Genomic DNA, 23,116 nt, shown 5'->3' with positions numbered 1-23,116 from the left:
GAACTGGTAGTGATCAGCTTTGATCTGTGAACATCTTAAATATTCACTGAGACACAAAAACCGACCAGGAGAGATAAATAATTAACCTGGTAGTGCTGCAGGATTTAGAAACATTGAGATGAAGCAAAAATAGATTTAGTATTTTTCAGTCTGCAAAGCAAATTTTACCTCCTAGAAAATATTTTTCTGATGGTTATGAATCAGGTTTCTGACATTTCCTGATTCATTATGTAAATACATTCCATTAAACAAGTTTTTCATGTTTCCAACAGTAAACAGAGTGAATAAGGAGTGACTGTATAAAGTCGCCTGTTTCTGATGATCTGATCTTTGTTTAGCAGAACCGATTCGTTCATCATGTTTCTCTCTGTGCTGCTGGTGATGATGATGATGGTCAGCTGGACAGAAGCTGGTTATACTGGTGTTGTGATTACACACACCACTAAAGATGTACAAGGAAACATTCATACAGTAAGTTGAGATTTTCTGAAGTTTCTTTTATTTTCCCTTTTGAAAAATACTGAATGCCTCTTCACTTTAAATCTACAGCCTGTGCATCGCTTTAAGTTTGGCTACAGCTCATGTGGAGAGCTTGAGTCATGGCTTTGTTCTGGCTGTACTCAGAAGATTGATGAAAGCAGCGGTGAATGGTGTCTGAGAGAGTACACCTGGTGGGGCAGTCGGAGTTTCTACTATTACAACTATGGGTGACTGAATGCAAAAATATATCTAATAATTTTCTGTTTTTCCAAGAAGTCTAAAATTCCTCCTGTCAGTTTTCTGGTCTGCTGTTCTGTAAAGTTTTCTGTGTTTTAGAAACTTAGTAACATCAGAAATCTTCCCAATATCTTATATTAAAGGTGGTATTCTGGAATATATTGGATAAACAACAGAAACGGTGTTTCATCTGGCCTCGCTCAGATATTTGTTGAAGAGAGAAAACGATCTGACATTAACAGACCAAACTCATCACCAAAGACCGGCATCCTTCCTGTTATGAGGTAATTCAGTTTTTATATCATGTTAATAATACATACCTGAAACCTTTGATGTCTTTGATTGAGCAAAAACTGTATTTTGATTCTGAAGTTTATTTAGTTTCTTTTCTTTTAAAGAAAAATAAGATCCAAACACTGTGAATCAATTTTATCTGTAACAGAGACCAAAGAGTTACATGGAAACAAAACCAGATTTTGTAATTCATTAAAAATTACTTACAAATAAGATTTCTCTTTAAAAATTTGAATCTGTGAAATACAGAATAAATTAGACATATTGAATATAGGAACCATTTGGTAATTTATCAAAGAAACAATACTCAAACAAAAGTTTAAGAACCTAAAAATGATGGAAGAAAAACACTGAAGCACAAATCAGTCAAGATACTGAAGCTCCTCTGTATAAATGAAAACATTTAAACTGATCATTTGTTCTCCAGAGTTCACTTGTAATTATGTGTAATTATGTTTGTTTTCTGGTTCTCTCAGAGTTCCCTCAAACTGTCAGAAAAATATCAGCTTGTTGACCTTTGACCCTGATGGAGACCATGTTCAATGCAGATTTGGATCCAATCCCAGTAACTATGAGTGCTCCACCTGCACACCTCCGTCTGTCCTCAGTCTCTCATCAGTGAGTAATAAATGATGATGTCAAGTTACAGGAAAGGAAATTGTGAAGTTCACAGGTAGAAGAGAGGAAGTAAATATCGGCAGAGATACAGAAATAAATGTGTGTGTGTGTGTGTGTGAGAAGATAAGGGGGATTTCCAGGGTATTCAGAGCAGCATATTATGTGACCATATCAAAATAAAACATTTTCTGACTTTTAAATTATGATTTAACTGCAGCAAGTTAATGTCACTCATTCAGACATGGCAGTAGCCTAACCTTCACAATTATTTTATTTTCATATCGTCAAGATTTTCTAATTTCTGCCTTAGAAATAGCTGAAATGCTTAGTGTGCAGAAAAGTAAAACATTGATACGTTTTTATATGTTTTTGTTTGGACTTTCCTTTGTAAAATACACAAAGAGAGACAGAGAACAAAAAACAATTATTTATTTTAGTCATTGTACAGCCAAGAATTCAAAGCTACTTTCCCCCCTGCATGAAACACATTATGAGTGTAGCCTTCACTCATAATCCGGGTCACGGCACCAGAATAACCAGTGTAATGATTTCTAACTGCATGCAAGTTTCCCCACAGCTCCACCAGTATTGATCTGAATCCTTTACTTTTTATTTCTTTAGATGTGATCGTGTAGTTTAAACAATAAAACAGTTAACAATTCCTCAAAAACAAAACAAAACATTCTTATTCCATAAATCATTCAACAATAACATCCAACAACACAAAAGAGTAAAATAACAGACAACTGCCATAGCAGTTAACAGTTACAACATTCACAAAACACATTTTATATAAAAATATATTCATGAATCAATACTTTGAATCCACCTAGTGCGATACAAAATGAAACTCTCTCACAATGTGACTTCTGACTGCATGCAAGTTTCCCCACAGCTGTAAAATAAAAGACACAGTTAATGTGGTGATGAGTGTTCAGCCACGAACAGTGGTGGGAAGTAACGAAGTACAAGTACTTCGTTACTGTACTTAAGTACAATTTTCATGTATCTGTACTTTACTTAAGTAGATTTAATAATGGGTACTTTCTACTTTTACTCCACTACATTTTACAGTAAGTATCTGTACTTTCTACTTCACTACATTTCTACAAAAGTGTCGCGTTACTCGTTACATCCAAGTCGCACTGCTCTCTTTTTGTCATTAAAATATGAAGTTCAGGGACTTTAAGGTGGCGCCGTAAAATCCAAGCAATAACGTGACTTAGTGTCTGTTCAATCAATCAATCAAATTTTATTTGTATAGCACATTTCAGCAGCAAGACATTTCAAAGTGCTTTACATCATTACAAACACAGAAACACAATGCAATATAGAATCAATAATCAAAACAAAGCATTAAGTCAAGTTCTATCCATAAATTTGTAATTGATTACATTTCAAATACAATTCTAAACAGGTGGGTTTTTAGTTGAGATTTAAAAGAAGTCAGTGTTTCAGCTGTTTTACAGTTTTCTGGAAGTTTGTTCCAAATTTGTGGTGCATAGATGCTGAAAGCTGCTTCTCCTCGTTTGGTTCTGGTTCTGGGGATGCAGAGCAGAACCAGAACCGGAAGACCTGAGAGGTCTAGAAGGTTGATACAACAACAGCAGATCTTTAATGTATTGTGGTGCTAAGCCGTTCAGTGATTTATAAACTAACAACAGTATTTTAAAGTCTATTCTTTGAGCTACAGGGAGCCAGTGGAGGGACTTTAGAACTGGTGTTATGTGCTCTATCTTCCTGGTTTTAGTCAGAACGCGAGCAGCAGCATTCTGGATCAGCTGCAGCTGTTTGATTGATTTGTTGGACAGACCTGTGAAGACGCTGTTGCAATAATCAATACGACTGAAGATGAACGCATGGATGAGTTTCTCTAGATCTGGCTGAGACATTAGTCCTTTAATCCTGGAAATGTTCTTCAGGTGATAGAAGGCCGACTTTGTAACTGTCTTTATGTGGCTCTGGAGGTTCAGGTCAGAGTCCATCACTACTCCCAGGTTTCGGGCTGATCGCTGGTTTTCAGTTGTAATAACTGAAGCTGTGCATTGACTCTAGATCTATAACTCTAGATCTATAACTCTAGATCTATAACTCTAGATCATTCCTCTTTAGGTCCAAAAATAATAACTTCAGTTTTGTTTCTGTTCAACTGGAGAAAGTTTTGGCACATCCACACATTTATCTGTTCTAAGCATCTGTTCAGTGATTGGATGGGGTCAAAGGTCACCTGGTGACATCGTAATGTAGAGCTTTGTGTCATCTGCATAGTTATGGTAACTAATATTATTTCCTGTTATAACCTGAGCTAGTGGGAGCATATAAATATTGAATAAAAGGGGTCCTAGGATTGAACCTTGGGGTACCCCACATGTGACCTTTGACCTCTTTGATGAAAAGTTTTCAATTGAAACAAAGAAATCCCTGTTCTTTATGTAGGATTTAAACCAGTTAAGCACTGGACCGGAGAGTCCGACCCAACTCTCCAGTCGACTCAGTAATATGTCATGGTCAACAGTGTCAAAAGCTGCACTGAGGTCCAACAGAACCAGCACTGTGGTTCTGCCACAGTCCGTATTTATATGGATGTCATTGAACACTTTTATGAGGGCGGTCTCTGTGCTGTGGTAACCATGGAAACCAGACTGGAAGGAGTCAAAGCGGTTGGTTATAGTTAGGAAGCTAGTTAATTGTTTACACACAGCTTTTTCAATAACTTTGCTGATGAATGGGAGGTCAGAGGTCGGCCTGTAATTCTGCATTAGTGATTTGTCCAGATTGTTCTTTTTTATAAGTGGTTTGATTACTGCTGTTTTCAAAGCCTGGGGGAAAACGCCTCATGAGAGCGATGAGTTTACTATTTGGATCAGATCAGCAGCAATAACAGGCAGGACTTTCTTAAAGAAATTTGTGGGTAAAACATCCAGACAGCAGGAACTGGAGCTTAGTTGACTTATGTCAAGAAAATCCGAGCTCATCCCACTTCCCCATGCTGGAGATTTTAGTTTAACAGTAATAATAAATAAAGTTATCTTTAAAATGAATCACTCAAGTGACATCTAGGCCCAACAGTAGACTTAAGTGTCAATAAAATAAATCTAGTTGTGTGTGTTGTTTTTGTCTCATGCAAACTTTGCTTTAATTCTACTTTTTTCTATCTAATCATAAGAAATCATAGTCAGTCAGAGAGAGTCATTAAACAGGAAACGCAGGTTTCCTGGAAAAAGAGGAAGTAAGTTCCAGCCTGCAGATTTATAAAAATAAATGAGACTATTCCTTATTTTAAAGCATGAAAGTTTAAAGAATGAAATCTAAACATTTTGAGTAATTTGATAAGATTCAAAGTAAAATACTTATATTAATATTGGTTTACTTGTAATAATATTTACACGTACATTTGTGGGAACACTTACAAGAAAAACAAGTAACTGTAACTTTGGTATCAAATAATTAGAATCATGGATTATTCTTGGTTTCATTTTAGAAAACATCTGTAATAACTCACATTAGGATTATAATAAGAGTAATTAATAAGTTATAAAATTATAAATGAATGATAAATCAGAGAAGCTAAAGAAAATAAATGTGATAAATGTGATTTTGACATTGAACTTGAAATGGTGTAGAAGGTGTAACTGCAATTAAACATCACTGATATGTTGGAGGTAGATGGTAGGTGAAAGGTGAAAGGTTAAGGAGAAAAAGGGGAACTAACAAGAGAACAGAGATGATCAACGCCTTATTTAGAGAAAAGGTCGTGCAGGCAAGGGACATAGGAGGTTGAGCAACCCTGAGACATTAGCACAGACATTAGGACATAATGTCTGTAAGACAGTGATGGATATGAGATCATCTGTCTGAGCAGACAGCCAATGAAACAAGCACAGCAACAGTACTAGCCAATGCAAACGCACCAAATGGGTGGATAAACCCTATAAAAGGTGGGTGCAAAAGAGGAACCTTTGGTTGGATCCTCCGGGCAGCTTCGAGCCAAGAGATGGACAAAGAACTCTGCAGCTGACGAAGAGCCGGGGCCACAGAGTCGGAGACTGTCCTGCGCATGGGGACCAACCCGTCTGGCCCACAACCTGTGGCTTCGAATCGCACTTCTCTCATCGGCTGGGTTCAGACCCCAAAGACAAAGATGAAGACAAAGGCAAAGACAAAGAAGAAGAACTGGTGCCTTTTTTCCTGCCAGCACCAAGTCCTGTGTGACCTCACCATCCATGCGGAGAAGAAGCTCATCAGACCTACAGAGATTCCTGCCTTCGTCGATCAACTTCCTCCTCCTGCTGCAGCACCTTCTTCATCATCAGGCCAGGTCTGGGGTTTGAAACGCCAAACTCCGTCCGTCTCTCTCAAAGGTTCCCTTTTTTAGTTCTCAGTGTCAGCAGTAGGGAAAGACAGACTAGATGACTGATTTTACTTATTTGATTATTTCTGCTACTGAATTAAGCTGTACTGACCCTTGCAAAAATGCTTTACTAATAAAATATTTAGCATAAAGAAAATCTAAAAGATGTTGTGGACATTCAGTTAATGAGTCACCTTAAAGTTCTTTGATAGTTGTAAAATAGCTGTGATGTTTGATTCTGGAGAGGAAAAAGTGGAAAATGTTTTTAGGTTGCTGGTAGCCCAAATGTAAAACATCATCCTTGGGACTCGCCCGAGTCACTAAAACCTACCTGGTTCAATAACAAATGCAAGTTGTAAAATAGAGAACGAGCGACCGTTAACAGGTGTGCTCTGTGAAACTAGTTGGCTGTAGGCTGCTCAGTCTGGCTAATTCACAGGGGGAAGAAGGGTGGGACACCTGGATGTAGGCCGTCAAAAATCAGGTGAATCGTTTCTCGAAACCAGCTTAAACAGAGTTTACTTCAGTTCTGGACAGGGTAAATCCCAGCAGATTTAGAAAACTCAATTAACCCGTTAGAAGGAGAGCTGGTAGCACATCTCCCCTCTCAGAAGAGGAAGTACGAGAGTGAGAGAGTGGAGAAAGGAGGGGGGGTGTTGCGCAACAACACTTATAATGTCCTGTAGGGTTTTATAATTAAGTAGTTGAAATTGGGTCATTTTTCCTGTATTTGTTTTGTTTGGGCTCAGCATTGGTACTGACTTTATAGTGGATGTGCAGATTAATCCTCTGATTTTTTGAATTTTCTCTGAAAAGAAGCTGGAAAACTGGTTGCAGGCGGCAATACATTGGAATTCAGGCGGTAACGTCACAGGAGGGTTTGTGATTCTGTCAACTGTTGCAAATAAAGCTCGAGCATTGTTAATGTTTTTGTTTATGACATCTGCAAAGAAAGCCTCTCTTGCATGTTTTAGTGTTAAATGATAGTTACGTAGTCTTTCCTTATATATGTCACAATGAACGTGGAGTTGAGTTTTACGCCATTTTCGTTCTGCCCTACGGCAGAGTTGTCTTGCAGATCTAACTGTTTGTGTATTTCTCCATGGAGATTTCTTTTTACCAGACACAACCTTCATTTTAACTGGGGCAATGGAGTCAATAATATCTGAGACTTTAGACTGAAAATCATTTACCAACTTATCTACATCATTACAGCTTAAGGGTGAGGAAGAAGAGTAGATTTGATTAAAAGTTTCTGCTGTGTTTTCAGTGAGAGAACGTTTTGTGATGGTTGCTGTTTGTCCAAGTGGGTTAAAAGATAAAGAACTTTCAAAAATAACAGCGAAGTGATCCGACAGGGTGACATCAGTTACAGAGACATTGGAAATATTCACACCCTTACTGATAACCAGGTCCAGTGTGTGTTCTTGAGTGTGTGTTGCTTGTTTGACATGTTGTGTTAGACCAAAAGTCTCTAAAATATTAGCGAGCTTTTTTGCCCCTCTGTCTTGGGGGTTGCCAACATGAATGTTGAAATCACCGACAATTATTAAACAATCATAATCAATGCATATGAGAGATAGAAGTTCATTCAAGTCAGTAAAGAAATTTTCCACAAAAGTTGGAGTTTTGTATAGAGTTACAGTCAAAGTTCGTTTGTGGCCTTTAACCTCAATTCCAAGATACTCAAAAGAGGTGAAGTGACCCAAAGAGATTTTACTACAATTTATGGTATTCTTAAATATTGAAGCCACGCCTCCTCCTTTTTTGTGTTTTCTATTCTCATTGAAGAAATTGTACTTAGGAGGCGCAGATTCAATTAGTACGATCGATTCATTATTATCATTCAACCATGTTTCTGTCAGAAACATAACATCGATATTATGCTCAGTGATGAAATCATTAATTAATAGAGCTTTAGCACAGAGAGATCTGGTATTTAAAAGAGCTAGTTTAAGTGACTTGGAGGCCAAGAAATCCTCAGTCTGGGGTTCTTTTAGACAGGGGAACAGTCTGATGTTTGAATTAGGTCCCCTATATTTTATGTTTCTGTTTCTTGTAAATTTTCTTGTAGTGATCCGGACAGGTAATGTCCTGTTCTGCAGTGCCGAGGGGCCAGACACATTCTGGAGCAAGAAGGGTGTAAAGATAAAGTCTGGACCCCGGCCTCAGACCTCAGAAACGCAGAGTGATGGATCCTCTGTCAGGATCTGTGTTTTCTGTGTTCATTTAGAGTTTTTTGTGTCCTTGCGTCTCTTCGTTGTCCTGTCCTTCCCTTGATTGTTCCCAGGTGTGTCTCGTTCTGTCATTACCCTCCCATGTATTTAACTCCACCTGTGTTCCTTGTTCCTCGTCGGGTCCTCGTCAATGTCTAGTCTATTCGTTGTCAGTGTTTCCATGTGCCTGCTGCTCATTGTTTGGACTGTGCGTTATCATTAAAAACATCATTATTCATACCTGGGTCCGCTGCCTCTGCCTCACCAACCCTCACCACCCGCACCACTTCCTGACATCCTCTGGGACGTTAGAGTCAGGTGGCTTAAATGAAGTGAGGTCTGCTACGTGAGCACTAAGGAGTGACATCCCAAGTACAACATGTTGATTCATTCCATCTGTAAATTTAAGAAACTCCGGTCCAGAAGACATTTCTCCATGTGTATCTTGTGAATCCTGTGAATAAGTGGGTGAGCAGAGAGGGAGGGGAGAAGGAGGAAGGGAACCAGTCGCTCCGCCTCCAGTCGATGTATCAGCTGCTTTTGAAACTGTTTGTTCCTGATAAGGTTTCTTCCTAGTCAGAAATCCTTGAGCCTGTTCTGTAGCGATGATCACGTTGTTGTCCTTGTTGATAAAATGAAAAAGATTTGCAGTGAGCAGCTTTATCCCATGTTTATTAAGATTGCGTCCACTTCTTCCAAAGAGGTGAAAGCGCTGCCAATAGATCCAGAGGTTATCGATGAAGGTCACTGAGCTGGCAGAGCAGCTTTTAATCAGCCATTTGTTTATCATGTCCAGCCTGGAGTGTTTTTCGTCTCCCCATTGAGGTGATGGAATTGGACCACTGAGAAATAACTTCATTTTTAACTTTCCCATAGTGTTCAGTAGAATATTAAAGTCCTTTTTCAGAATCTCAGATTTCTGCTTTGCCACATCGTTGGCTCCAACATGCACAACTAAGGACTCAATATCTGGCTGATCAGTGGTTAGCGAAAGAACTTTACGAGTTAAATCAGATACAGTGTCACCAGGAAAAGAAATCACTCTCGTTTTCTTGGGATTGCAAACGTGACTGATTCCATTTACTGCCTCATCTCCAACAATAAGCACTTTTGGCATACCTTTCGTTTTCCTGGTAGCCGCTTTGTCTTTAGGGGGTGGATGTGATGGTCTTGCCTCATTGTTGGTGTTTGAAAGCGAGGTTTCACTCAGAGGCTCAGGCTGGAGTACAGAAAATCTGTTTTTCAGTGGGATTCCCACAGAGTCAGAATGTTTTGAGGCCCGGGCTGGTCGCTCTGTCCTTGGGAGCGGGGTCGGTGGAACCGTTTTGGTTGCAGCTGGTTGTTTGTTTTTCTTTGGTGGAGCAGGTGTTGAGGTTGAAGGTGGGTTTCGTCTCAGAGCCGGCCACGCTGATTCGTCAAGGTGAGGGGTTCTCCCTGTCAGTCGCCTCATCGGATCTGCGGTGTGAGACGTTTGCTTCGGCTTGGCACCCAGAGTGTTCCAGGGTGAGCTGCTTGATGCGAGGCGTACAACCTCTCCGTTGATTTGAGGAAGAGTTGTCTGATTTCCACAGTTAGCGTTGATTTCAAAGTTCACTTCCAGCTGTTTGATCTTCATTTCTATAGACTGAAGTCGTTGTATAATACTGCTAATGTCCTTGGGGTCGGCCGGAGGCATTTTGTCCTGATTCAACTTGGAGATGAAGAAAAGTAAGGTAAAAATAAAAGTAAGAAAATCCCCCAGTCCTTAGGTTTGTAGTAATCCAGTTATGATGTTGAAAATGTGAATATAACTATAAAAACTGTCACTTTAAAATAGCTCAGGCAAAGTTATCAGTAAAAACGGGAGAGAGCAGGACAAGCTGTTGCTCCTTCAGCTGCCACACACAATTGCTACTACTCAAGTAACCCTAATCAGAGAGGTTACATGCAAAGACTGGTGAAGGAATGGTTACTTCGACATCCCCAGTCAACACTAAGCGCTAAACAACTAGTAGCTCAGTGTTCCAACATCCGCAAACGGCAACTGCTATCACAACTTGAGATTGACGAGATACAACACAAATGCTACGGCAAAAAGGAGGAACCTGGATGTCAGAACTGTGGGGACTTAACTACAAGGCTCCAAGCCTTGGCCAGCCGCCTAAAGAGATACACAAGGGAGAATGAATCCAGAAGGATTAACCGGCTCTTCTCCACTCAACCAGCTAAGGTGTACTCTCAATGGCAGGGTAATAACAACAGAGTAGACCCACCAAGGCTGGAGACTGAACAATACTGGAAAGGCATATGGGAAAGGGAGGCGTCCCACAACAGCAATGCACAGTGGTTGATCTCTCTACGAGAGGACCATACTAACCTCCCTGAGGAAGCCTTGGTAACCATCAAGTCTTGGTAACCATCACTGTGACAGACGTCCAAGAAAGAGTCTCAGGTATGAAAAACTGGACAGCACCAGGGCCTGACATGATCCATGCCTACTGACTAAAGAAACTCACTGCCCTCCATGAGCGACTGGCAGGCCAAATGAACCAGCTGCTACAAAGTGGGACTCACCCTGAATGGTTAACTGAAGGGCGGACAATCCTAATCCAGAAGGATCATCCATCAAAGGATCCATCAAAGGGTCCAGTCCCACCCAACTACCGACCAATAACCTGCCTCTCCACAACATGGAAGCTCATGTCAGGCATCATAGAGGCCAAGATAAGCAAACACATGGATAAACACATGAGCACGGCACAGAAAGGTATCGGTGTAAATAGCAGAGGAGCCAAACACCAACTCCTCGTAGACCGCACAGTTGCCCGAGACTGCAAAACCCGACACACCAACCTGTGCTTGGATTGATTACAAGAAAGCCTATGACTCAATGCCGCATACTTGGATCATTGAATGCTTAGAGATGTATAACATGAGAGCCTTCATTGCAAACTCGATGAGGCTGTGGAAAACCACCCTTGAAGCCAACTGCAAACCACTTGCACAAGTGTCCATCAAATGTGGCATATACCAAGGAGATGCTCTGTCCCCGCTACTGTTCTGCATAGGCCTGAACCCCCTCAGCCAAATCATCAACAAGACTGGCTATGGATACTGACTCAAAAATGGGGCCAACATCAGTCACCTTCTCTACATGGATGACATCAAGCTGTATGCCAAGAGTGAGCGAGACATCGACTCACTGATCCACACCACCAGGATCTACAGCACGGACATTGGGATGTCATTCGGACTAGAGAAGTGTGGTCGGCTGATCACCAAGAGGGGGAAGGTCATCCGCACAGAAGGGGTCTCACTCCCAGAAGGAACAATAGCAGACATAGAGGACAGTTACAAGTACCTAGGTATACCACAAGCAAATGGCAACCTCGATGAGGTCACAAGGAAAGGAGCCACAGCTAAATACCTCCAACGAATAAGGCAAGTCTTGAGAAGCCAGCTCAATGGCAAGAACAAAATCCGTGCGATAAACAGCTATGCCCTGCCAGTAATCAGATACCCTGCTGGAATAATTAGCTGGCCAAAGGAGGAGATAAAAGCCACGGATATTAAGACTAGAAAACTACTAACAATGCATGGAGGGTTCCATCCCAAATCCAGCACCCTGAGACTGTACACGAGCCGCAAGGAAGGAGGCAGAGGACTAGTGAGTGTGAGAACCACAGTCCAGGACGAAACAACTAAGATCCATAAATACATCAGGGACAAAACCTCAACAGACAATGTGCTCAGTGAATGTCTCAGACAACAGGGAACGGAGGTTGAGGTGCCAGAGATACCATCATGGGAGGACAAGCCCCTACACGGGATGTACCACCAGCAAATAACCCAAGTGGCTGATATCAGTAAATCCTACCAATGGCTGGAAAAAGCTGGACTCAAGGACAGCACAGAGGCCCTCATCCTGGCCGCCCAGGAACAGGCCCTAAACACCTGAGCAATAGAGGCCCAGATATACCACACCAGACAAGACCCAAGGTGTAGGTTGTGCAAGGAGGCCCCTGAGACAGTCCAGCACATAACAGCAGGGTGCAAGATACTGGCAGGGAAAGCGTACATGGAACGACATAACCAAGTTGCAGGCATATAGACTGGAAACCCCGAGATCAAAGTGGGAAACACCCCCAAAGGTGGCGGAGAACGCCAGAGCTAAGATCCTGTGGGACTTCCAGATCCAGACAGACAAAATGGTAATGGCGAACCAACCAGACATTGTCGTAGTGGATAAACAACAGAGGAAAGCCGTTGTGGTAGATGTAGCAATACCAAGCGACTGCAACATCAGGAAAAAGGAGCACGAGAAACTAGAGAAATACCAGGGCCTCAGGGAGGAACTGGAGAGGGCCTGGAAGGTGAAGACCACAGTGGTGCCTGTGGTCATCGGGGCCCTCGGGGCAGTCACCCCCAAACTGGACCAATGGCTACAACAGATCCCAGGAACAACATCAGACATCTCAGTCCAGAAATGTGCAGTCCTTGGCACAGCCAAGATACTGCGCAGAACCCTCAAGCTCCCAGGCCTCTGGTAGAGGACCCGAGCTCAGAGGATAAGAACCACCCGCGGTGGGTGACAAGGGAATTTTTATATCTATCTATCTACATATATATATATATACAGTATATATATATAGGTCGTAATAGGTAAACAAAATGATTTCTTCATATTAAAGAGATAAAAAATGAAAGACACATTTAAACTCTAATAACCTAAATAACACTTTTATATTTCAACATAGTAAATGAGGAGAAGAGACATTCAGCTGAGGACTTAAAATGAAAGTAAAGGACATCAGTTAGGTGATTTCCACACACCTGCAAAAATATGTAAACAAACAAGAAAGTGTATATTTATAAACATTATGCAACACAACAATTTGCATGATGTTGTTCTACCTGTCCATGTTTCATAGACGTGTAGAACACAGAGTTCATTGAAATGTCTGGGCAAAAAAGGAAAAATGACTAAAATTACTGAGTTATATAATCAGCAGACAGAAGAGCAAATTAAATACATAAATATCTTTAATATTGATCATTTACAGATTCCTAGTTAAACATTGACTGCAGAAGGTTTTCCACCAAACTAAGTATCAGTTTAAAAATCATATGGAAAAATGTATATAAAAAACAAGCAAACAAAAAACATAACATGGATTATATGTCAGATATTATTGGTGTAAACTGCAGAGATAAACTTCTGGTCTGCAGCTATTAAAGTTTGTATCTGGTGAAACCAGTGATGAACTGGTAGTGATCAGCTTTGATCTGTGAACATCTTAAATATTCACTGAGACACAAAAACTGACCAGGAGAGATAAATAATTAACCTGGTAGTGCTGCAGGATTTAGAAACATTGAGATGAAGCAAAAATAGATTTAGTATTTTTCAGTTTGCAAAACAAATTTTACCTTTTAGGAAACGTGTTTCTGATTGTTCTGACTCAGGTGACTGACATTTCCTGGTTCATTATGTAAATACATTCCATAAAACGAGTTTTTCATGTTTCCAACAGTAAACAGAGTGAATAAGGAGTGACTGTAAAAAGTCGCCTGTTTCTGATGATCCGATCTTTGTTTAGCAGAACCGATTCGTTCATCATGTTCCTCTCTGTGCTGCTGGTGATGATGATGATGGTCAGCTGGACAGAAGCTGGTTATTCTGGTGCTGTGTTTACCTACACCTCTAAAGATGTACAAGAAAACAGTGTTACAGTAAGTTGAGATTTTCTGAAGTTTTTTTTATTTTACCTTTTGAAAAAATATTGTCTTGTATCTAAAGGCTCTTCACTTTAAATCTACAGGCTGTGTTACGCTTTAAGTTTGGCTACAGCTCATGTGGAGAGCTTGAGTCATGGTTTTGTTCTGGCTGTAGTAACAAGATTGATGAAAGCAGCGGTGAATGGTGTCTGAGAGAGTATACCTGGTGGGGCAGTAGGATTTTCTACGATTCCTACTATGGGTGACTGAATCTCAACATCCTGCAAAAATATATTTAATAATTTTCTGTTTTTTCAAGAAGTCTAAAATTCCTCCTGTCAGTTTTCTGGTCTGCTGTTCTGTTAAGTTTTCTGTGATTTAGAAACTTAGTAACATCAAAAATCTTCCCAATATCTTCTGTTAAAGGTGGAATTCTTATTTATATTGGATAAACAACAGAAATGGTGTTTCATCTGGCGACGCTGGGATGTTTGTTGATGAGAGAAAACGATCTGACATTAACAGACCAAACTCATCACCACAAACCAGCATCCTTCCTGTTATGAGGTAATTCAGTTTTTCTATCATGTTAATAATAAATACCTGAAACCTTTGATGTCTTTGATTGAGCATAAATTGTATTTTGATTCTGATGTTGTTCTGTTCATTTTTCTTTTAAAGAAAAATTAGATCCAAACACTGTGAATCAATTTTATCTGTAACAGAGACCAAAGAGTTACATGGAAACAAAACCAGATTTTGTAATACATTAAAAGTTACTTACAAATAAAATTTCTCCTTAAAAATTTTAATATGTGAAATGCAGATTAAATTAGACATATTGAATATAGGAACCATTTGGTAATTTATCTAAGAAACAATACTCAAACAAAAGTTTAAGAACCAAAAAATGATGGAAGAAAAACACTGAAGCACAAATCAGTCAATATACTGAAGCTCCTCTGTGTAAATGAAAACATTTAAACTGATTATTTGTTCTCCAGAGTTCACTTGTAATTATGTGTAATTATGTTTGTTTTTTGGTTATCTCAGAGTTCCCTCAAACTGTCCAAGAAATATCAACTTGTTGACCTTTGACCCTGATGGAGACCATGTTCAATGCAGAAATGGATCCAATCCCAGTAACTATGAGTGCTACACCTGCACACCTCCGTCTGTCCTCAGTCTCTCATCAGTGAGTAATAAATGATGATGTCAAGTTACAGGAAAGGAAATTGTGAGATTCACAGGTAGAAGAGAGGAAGTAAATATCCTTCAGTGAAACTGTCACTGACAGGTGGGAGAAAAAGCACAAGGAGAAATACTGATTATCAGAACATTTCTGTTCTGATAAACAGAACAGAAATGTTCTGATAAGTTTAAGAATGATGTGTGAGTTGAGTTTTGGTTAAGTTAAGGGTTAGATACAGAGATGGAGAAATAAATACACTGCCTGGCCAAAAAAAAAGTCGCCACCTGGATTTAACTAAGCAAATAGGTACAAGCCTCCTATTGGATAAGTACTGCATAGGCGATTATCTTTCAGCTGGCAACAAGTTATTTAACCCCAGCTGATGCAATGAGTAACTCCTCATTTCTTAAACAACCATGGCAAAAGACACATCCTGTGGTCGTGGAAAAGACGTTAGTCTGTTTAAGAAGGGTCAAATCATTGGCATGCATCAAGCAGAGAAAACATCTAAGGAGATTGCAGAAACTACTAGAATTGGGTTAAGAACTGTCCAACGCATCATTAAAAACTGGAAGGATGGTGGGGAACCATCGTCTTCCAGGAAGAAATGTGGTCGGAAAAACATCCTGAATGATCGTGATCGGTGATTACTTAAACGTTTGGTCAAATCAAATCGAAGAAAAACAACATCTGAACTCAGGAGTATGTTTAATTGTGAACGCAAAAGCATTTCCACATGCACAATGCGAAGGGAACTCAAGGGGTTGGGATTGAACAGCTGTGTAGCCGTAAGAAAACCTCTAATCAGTAAGGCTAACCAGAAAAATAGGCTTCAGTTTGCTAGGGAGCATAAAGATTGGACTCTGGAGGAATGGAAGAGGGTCATGTGGTCTGATGAGTCCAGATTTACCCTGTTCCAGAGTGATGGGTGCATCAGGGTAAGAAGAGAGGCAGGTGAAGTGATGCACCCATCATGCCTAGTGCCTACAAGCCTGTGGGGGCAGTGCTACGATCTGGGGTTGCTGCAGGTGGTCAGGTCTAGGTTGTGTGCCCAAAGAATGAGGTCAGCTGACTACCTGAATATACTGAATGACCAGGTTATTCCATCAATGGATTTTGTCTTCCCAAATGGAACGGGCATATTCCAAGAGGACAATGCCAGGATTCATGGGGCTCACATTGTGAAAGAGTGGTTCAGGTAGCATGAGACATCTTTTTCACACATGGATTGGCCACCACAGACTCCAGACCTTAACCCCATTGAGAATCTTTGGGATGTGCTGGAGAAGGCTTTGCGCAGTAGTCAGACTCTCCCATCATCAATACAAGATCTTGGTGAAAGATTAATGCAACACTGGATGGAAATAAATCTTGTGACACTGCGGAAGCTTATTGAAACAGTGCCACAGCGAATGCGGGCTGTAATCAAAGCTAAAGGCGGTCCAACAAAATATTAGAGAGTGTGACCATTTTTTGGTGGCGACTTTTTTTTTGGCCAGGCAGTGTATGTGTATACTTAGGGGACTTTCCTTTGTAAAATACACAGAGAGTTTTTTAGTCATTGTACTGCCAAGAATTCAAAGCTACTTTCCCTCCTGCACGAAACACATTATGAGTGTAGCCTTCACTCATAATCTGGGTCACGGCACCAGTATAACCAGTGTAATGATTTCTAACTGCATGCAAGTTTCCCCACAGCTCCACCAGTATTCCTCAAAGTCCTTTATTTTTCTTTTTTTGCTTTAGATGTGATCATATAGTTTTAAACAGTAAAACAGTTAACAACAAAAAAACAAAACAAAACATTCTTATTCCATAATAATTCAACAATAACATCCAACAACACAAAACAGTAAAATAACAAACAACTGCCATAGCAGTTAACAGTTACAACATTCACAAAACACATTTTTTATAAAAATATATTCATGAATCAATACTTTGAACCCACCTGGTGCGATACAAAATGAAACTCTCTCACAATGTGACTTCTGACTGCATGCAAGTTTCCCCACAGCTGTAAAATAAAAGACACAGTTAATGTGGTGATGAGTGTTCAGCCACGAACACCAACTGTTGCAGCTCCCACTCATAGGGTCATATTTTTCCAGCCCAACCACGAGAAAACGTTACAAATTATATTCGTAGATGTTTAATGTTATTACAGTATTTTATTAATTGTTGAACTAGAAAAATATGACCCTAAAAAAGTAGTGAAGAGCTGCTTCCCTCGCACCTCCACCAGCATTGTGGTGGGGAAGCCATGAGAGCGCCTGAAGGAGACGTTGCATGCAGTTTCTCATCGCACCACCAGGTGGCTCTAAACATATGCATCTGTTAAAAATCTCATTATAAATAAATGCTATTGTTATTATTATTTTGGGTAAAATTCACATACACATACATACACACTTTTCTCTCTGATACATGAGCTACAATGTAGCTACAGCCTAGCAAAAGGTTGATTGAAACTCAAACGGGTGAACACTGCCCCCTGGTGGACAAAATGGTAAAGCAATCCCTGGAGGCGGAGTCGTAAAAATACAGAAATTTGTAGTTTGTTGGAATCTCAGACTTTTGTAAATAATCGAAGTAGTTTTAAATAGTTTCATAAACTAATCTGAAATTAGTTCACTCATTTCATTGTTAATACTTTCACCTAACAGCATTACACGTTTAAGTATTTAAATGTTTCAGTGATCTGTGTGTCACTGCCAAAAATCTATAAAAATAATTGTTTTCATTCTCAGATTTTATATTTATATTTACGTTTGACCCCAGGGGTTTGAAAAGAGTCCAACTCATTGGAAAAATATTTTTGGTTCCACAAAATATTTTATGTTGCAAATTAACTAATCTGTGTTCTCAGCATGAACTCTCAGTTGATGTGCTTAGAGGAATAAATCTGCAACTTAGGTTAAATAGAAATTAATATTGTCAGTTTAAACAAACACAAATAAAACCCATAATGAAATACAGTAAATAAAACATTATTAAACTTGATGTTAAATCTTTGATTTCTCTCTCTGTCCTCTTCCAGTCTTGTTCTCTATCATTCAGTCCAACCAGCAGCAGTGATGAAGGTTTATATGCAGTTCAGCTGATGATGGAGGATTTTCCCAGTCAGACCATCAATATGACTTATTACGATGGTTCAACAGTGTCTATAAGCCCCAGCAGTTCAATGGGCAGAATCCCTGTCCAGTTTGTTTTCAAAGGTTTGATTTCATGTTTCAATCATTTTGCTTCACTGCAAAGAGCCAAACTGGTGTGAATAAATTTAAAATTCAATAATTATCTGTTGAAAGTTGATCAATAATAATTAATTACTTTTACATTTCTTAATACAAGAATGCAAGACAAGAAAATTCCATATTATTTTAACAGCTTAGATGGACTGTGTAACTTTACTGAATTAATCGTTAAACTGACAGAAGAGTTATTTAGTAGACGAGTTTCTTTAGTTTATCTGAATTATTTTTCCCTGCATTGCTCCAGTGGATCCTGCAGCTCCGTCCTGCACAGCAGGTGAATATCTGCCCAGGTTTCTGCCTCCGACTCCTGAACATGGAGCTCAGTTCTTCATAAACGTTACTGAGATGATAGAAATCAACATCAGAGCAGAGGCGACTCAGTCTGTGTGAGTAGAAAATAAATATTGTTTCTAATCAGAGATAAGCTTCTAAATAATTCAAGGTGAAAATCTGAAATTTGATCTTTATTGTGTTAAAATAACACAATGAGTCCAAACTGGTACAAAACACATAAAACCTGGACATTAATTATTTTTAACTGTCAGATCATTTTGATACAGAAATCATAACAGATGTTTTCAGGACATTTTGCACATATAACCAAACAGACTGATGTGTTTCCTGTGTGTTAAAGGATCACTGAGCTCCTGTTCAGCGGACCGGTCAACATGATCAAGAATTCATCTGGTTCAGGAAATTTCACCCTGAGATGGACGCCGTCTGTCAGTCAACATGATGATAATGAAAGCCATCCCATCTGTTTTGTTGTCCAGGCAAAGTCAGTATCTGATCAGAAGTTTCAAATGTTCTCATATTCTTTATTTAAGTAGAAGTATAAATACTTATCTGAAAAAGACTGATAAACATAACTGGTTTACTTCAGTTAAAGTATAAGGAACAGGTTTTGAAATGTACTTAAGTACAAAAGTAATAAAAATAATGTTCACCTTCAGTCAGTGATGGCATAGTTACTTTGAAAAAGTAACTTTAATTGTTTCACCGATTATTCCTTGAAAAAGTAACTTAGTTAGATTACTGATTACTTGATTTGGAAAGTAACTAAGTTACATTAAAAGTAACTTTTTAAGTTACTTTCAGCAGTTGCTAACAACAACACTTTTCCACCTGTGAAAATTACATTGAGCTTTGCCAAAACTTAATTGCAAGTGATTTTATAATGGTAACATCAATAATGTGTCTCCACTCTTAAGGTTGAACTGAAAGGGAAATTGTTTAATGGTTACAACAGTACAAAAAAAAACTTTAGTAATTTGTGCGTATTAGATAAGATAAGATTTATTTGTCATTGTCATCAACAGATTACAACGAGATTGAGATTTGCTCGACTCGAGTTAAAATGCAGGTTATGTGTATATACATAATATACAATATACATATACATACATACATAAAAAAGATAAAGAAATGAATAGTACAAAATGAGAAATAAATAGACATCAGAAGATGGTTGCAGTGCCTGGAGGTGTCGCAACAGAATTTACATTTTTAACAAAATGGTGTCAAGAGCAGAAGTTCTAATGCCTTTGAATTTAGTGCCATGATTGCCATCGGGTAAAAACTGTTTTTTAGGCGATTTGTCCTGGTTTTTATTGCTCTGTATCTCTTGCCTGATGGCAGCAGCTGGAAGAGACCATGGCCAGGGTGTGAAGAGTCATTTAAAATGTCCAAAACTTTCTTGTGGAGCCTGGAAGTGTAAATCTGTTCCATAGTGGGGAGGGGGCAGCCTATGGTTCTCTTTGCTGCCCTAACAACCCTCTGGAGCGCCTTCTTGTCCACAGATGTGCTGCTGCCGTACCAGACACACAGACCGTACGTATTATTGTGTGTTCCACTGTTGTCTGGAAAACTATAAATAGAGCCCTCCACTCCCCAAACCCCACCCTCCGCCCAGCCTCCAGGTTGTGCGTTACGGCCCTGGGTTTGGTGTCAGAGCGCAGCGCTCCTCCTGCGGCTCCACAACTCAGATGGCTGCTGCACAGATTTGTGACACTTATCTTATTGTTAATAATTACAATGTTTAGTTGCTCAACTTTACGGACATGTTCATTCATGGCTGTTTTCACGTTTATTGCGCTGATCAGATTAGTCTCATTGTTTCCTCAACATCATGTTACCTTGACATTAACAAAGACACAGCGGGACGGCTCATCCGGGAAATGATGGACAGGGAGAGTCTGACTAACACTAACTGCATGTCAGACAAATTCTGGCGTGTATGTCTGCTTATTTCCTAGTCAAAGAATCGCGGCTTGCGACTCATTAAATTTGCAAGTCCAAAGCCGTTTATAATAATCACTTGGCTACCGAAACTCAAATTAGTTCCTGTTTTCCCAGCAACAAAATGCGCGTCTCCCTTTATTGTTTACATTTCTGCTGCTGATGTCGCACAGAAACGTCGGTCACGCCCCAAGATGCGTAGAGGAAATAAAATTAAATTACAAAAGATAACAATAACGCACAGTAATGCAAAGTGATTAAGATAAGTAACTGTAGTCTGACTTCTGGATTTGAAATAGCAACGCGTTAAGATGACTCGTTAAAAAAAGTGGTCCGACGTCAGTAACGCGTTACTGACATCACTGCCTTCAGTGATACAAAATGACTTTAGGAAAATCCCTCCTGATCCTGACAGAAGTTGCTGAAGCAGTGATCCATAAGAACTAAACAAATGGACTTTCCCCACTGATGTGGGTACAATTATGAGAAAAGTCAAATTTAACCAGAGACTTTAAAGTCTCTGGTTAAACACAAAAAACACATATTTAAGGACTGAATTTTTTTTTTTCATCTTACGGTTATTTTCAGAAAGAGTTTAACATTAAAGTTTTGGTGCTAAATTATCTCCCCAGTGCCTCCAGTTCTGTCTACCAGTCTGAGCTTCGATGTGTCATTGTGACGGTTGGAAACAGTGAGTCATTTCTTTCTTTTTGACCATTTATTTTACTTTATATTTCCTGAACTCATGATGTTTCTGCTGTTGTTATCCCAGTACCTTTCATAGCGACTCCAAGTCCTCCTACAACATGTAAGTAAGACGATGAGTCAATTCTTTATTTTTCATCTTTGATTTATTTTTACTTTTTATGTCCTGAACTCGTTTCTGTTATCTTAGCTGTGACTTCAACCACCGTTGCTCTCCCTTTGACAACTACAAGTCCTCCTACAACATGTAAGTTGGATGAAAACAGGAGTGAAAGTAACAGGAAGTATTTTTTATACCATGTTGATCTCTTGTTCTTCCAGCTTATGTTGTGGTTGTGGAGCTGAAGATCTCGACTACGCTGTCACTGAAAGACAACAAGGATGAAATCGAGAAAGTGGTCAGTGATGTCCTGGACTTTAACACAAACCATCACAACCTGAGTTTAATCCAAACACATTTCACTCAAATGTCAAATCAAACCCAAAGTGATCACCTGCAGTGATGCAGTTAAATTCTGCTGTTTTTGTTTTTAATGTTAATCAGATTCTGTTCAGTATATTTTATAATTCACCACTGACTGTATCTCACATTCATCTCATGTTTTGTTCTACAGATTAAAGATGAACTGATCAGACGAGGGCTGCCTCCAGACATAAAGGTCCGCCTGCTGAGCGACGGTTCAGTGAAGGTTAATAACTAACCGCCCCCTAGTGGCTAACAATGAGAATGAATCTGATCCATGCAGAGGAATATTACTGGGTTTATCTATTTTTACTTCTTGTACTTTTTAATAAATCTGGGGACTTATGGTTGTTTTAGTTAGTTTGGGAATACAAGTTTGATTTGAGTGATTTTAAAGTGATGTTACACAGTACTTAGTCTTTCATTTATGGGTTAATCAGTTGTAGTTAAATTAATAAGGTTTTCATTCATTTAATTTTTTAAGTTTGTATTGATCTTAAACTGATTATGTTATTCAATTGTCTTTATGAACATTATCTGGTATGTGTATTAATTCTTTGTAATCAAACTTCTGTTTAACTCTGACATGTGGGGTCATCAAGGGGTCATCAAGGGGTCATCGAGGGGTCAAGGAGAGCGCTGTGTGGTCTCAGAAACCAGTCTGAGGTTGCTTAGGATGGTAGAGAGGACAACTTAGTGGAACGCTCCAGTTTACTGATAAACTCAGTCCCACGTCCTTGAGAAGAATATTTTGTTCAAAATAACACCTGGAATATCTCTGGGTGGAAAATCATCATGAAGGAGAGCGTCCATCTCCTGACTGCCGACGTCAGGACGGCCCAGGTAGAAAACCCACCTGGACACAGCGAGGTATAAATGTATGTGAGCTACAACAGTCAGTCAGATCACTGGGTGAGACACGGTGCTCTCTGAAGACACTTCTCTATATCTTTATCAAGGTGATTCATGTTTCCGTTTGTTTGTGGTAATCAATGATCATGTTGGGATGTTGGTGTGATTTCATGCTTTTGATTGATTGAATAAAATATTGATTGATCTGTGATTGTTGTCTGGGTTTCACTTTTACGTTTCGGCATCTACAGACCTGGAGAGACGAGAAGTGAAAACGAGCCACAGTAGAAATATCTCATCTCAACGGTTGTTAACTTAGACTAGACTTAGACTTAGACTAGACTTGTACTTTATTGATCCTTTGGGAAGACTCCCTCAGGAAATTGAAGTTACCAGCAGCTCCCAGGCAAAAAACAAAGATAACACACAGTAAGCAAAAGTGCAAAAGAATACAAAATACAAATTAAATACTAAGGTACACACCAAATGTGAGTAAACAAAACCTTAAATTATGCAAGA

The 23,116-nt window shown here is 39.4% G+C and overlaps 1 protein-coding gene across 2 annotated transcripts; it reads left to right on the top strand.

Moving 5' to 3' along the window:
- The first annotated feature begins 297 nt into the window (after nt 1-297).
- On the top strand, nt 298-22,808 carry LOC111610783. 2 transcript variants are annotated; one of them, XM_023345699.1, is made up of 16 exons: nt 298-471; nt 550-707; nt 861-1,001; nt 1,488-1,629; nt 13,776-13,908; nt 13,998-14,155; nt 14,320-14,460; nt 14,947-15,088; nt 18,126-18,303; nt 18,584-18,725; nt 18,974-19,117; nt 21,210-21,268; nt 21,350-21,385; nt 21,473-21,529; nt 21,604-21,680; nt 21,897-22,808. In XM_023345699.1, the coding sequence occupies exons 4-16, from the start codon at nt 1,538-1,540 to the stop codon at nt 21,981-21,983; spliced, it is 1,446 nt and encodes a 481-aa protein (XP_023201467.1). In that variant the 5' UTR covers nt 298-471; nt 550-707; nt 861-1,001; nt 1,488-1,537; the 3' UTR covers nt 21,984-22,808. The 2 variants fall into 2 exon arrangements, with proteins under 2 accessions (XP_023201467.1, XP_023201468.1); XM_023345700.1 differs by lacking the exon at nt 21,473-21,529.
- Nucleotides 22,809-23,116: the final 308 nt, after the last annotated feature.

This window comes from Xiphophorus maculatus, chromosome 14 (assembly GCF_002775205.1).
Source record: "Xiphophorus maculatus strain JP 163 A chromosome 14, X_maculatus-5.0-male, whole genome shotgun sequence".
In the NCBI taxonomy this organism is placed as follows: domain Eukaryota; kingdom Metazoa; phylum Chordata; class Actinopteri; order Cyprinodontiformes; family Poeciliidae; genus Xiphophorus; species Xiphophorus maculatus.
Note: the sequence above shows the minus strand (reverse complement) of the source record. Positions and strands in the feature narration are given on the sequence as shown.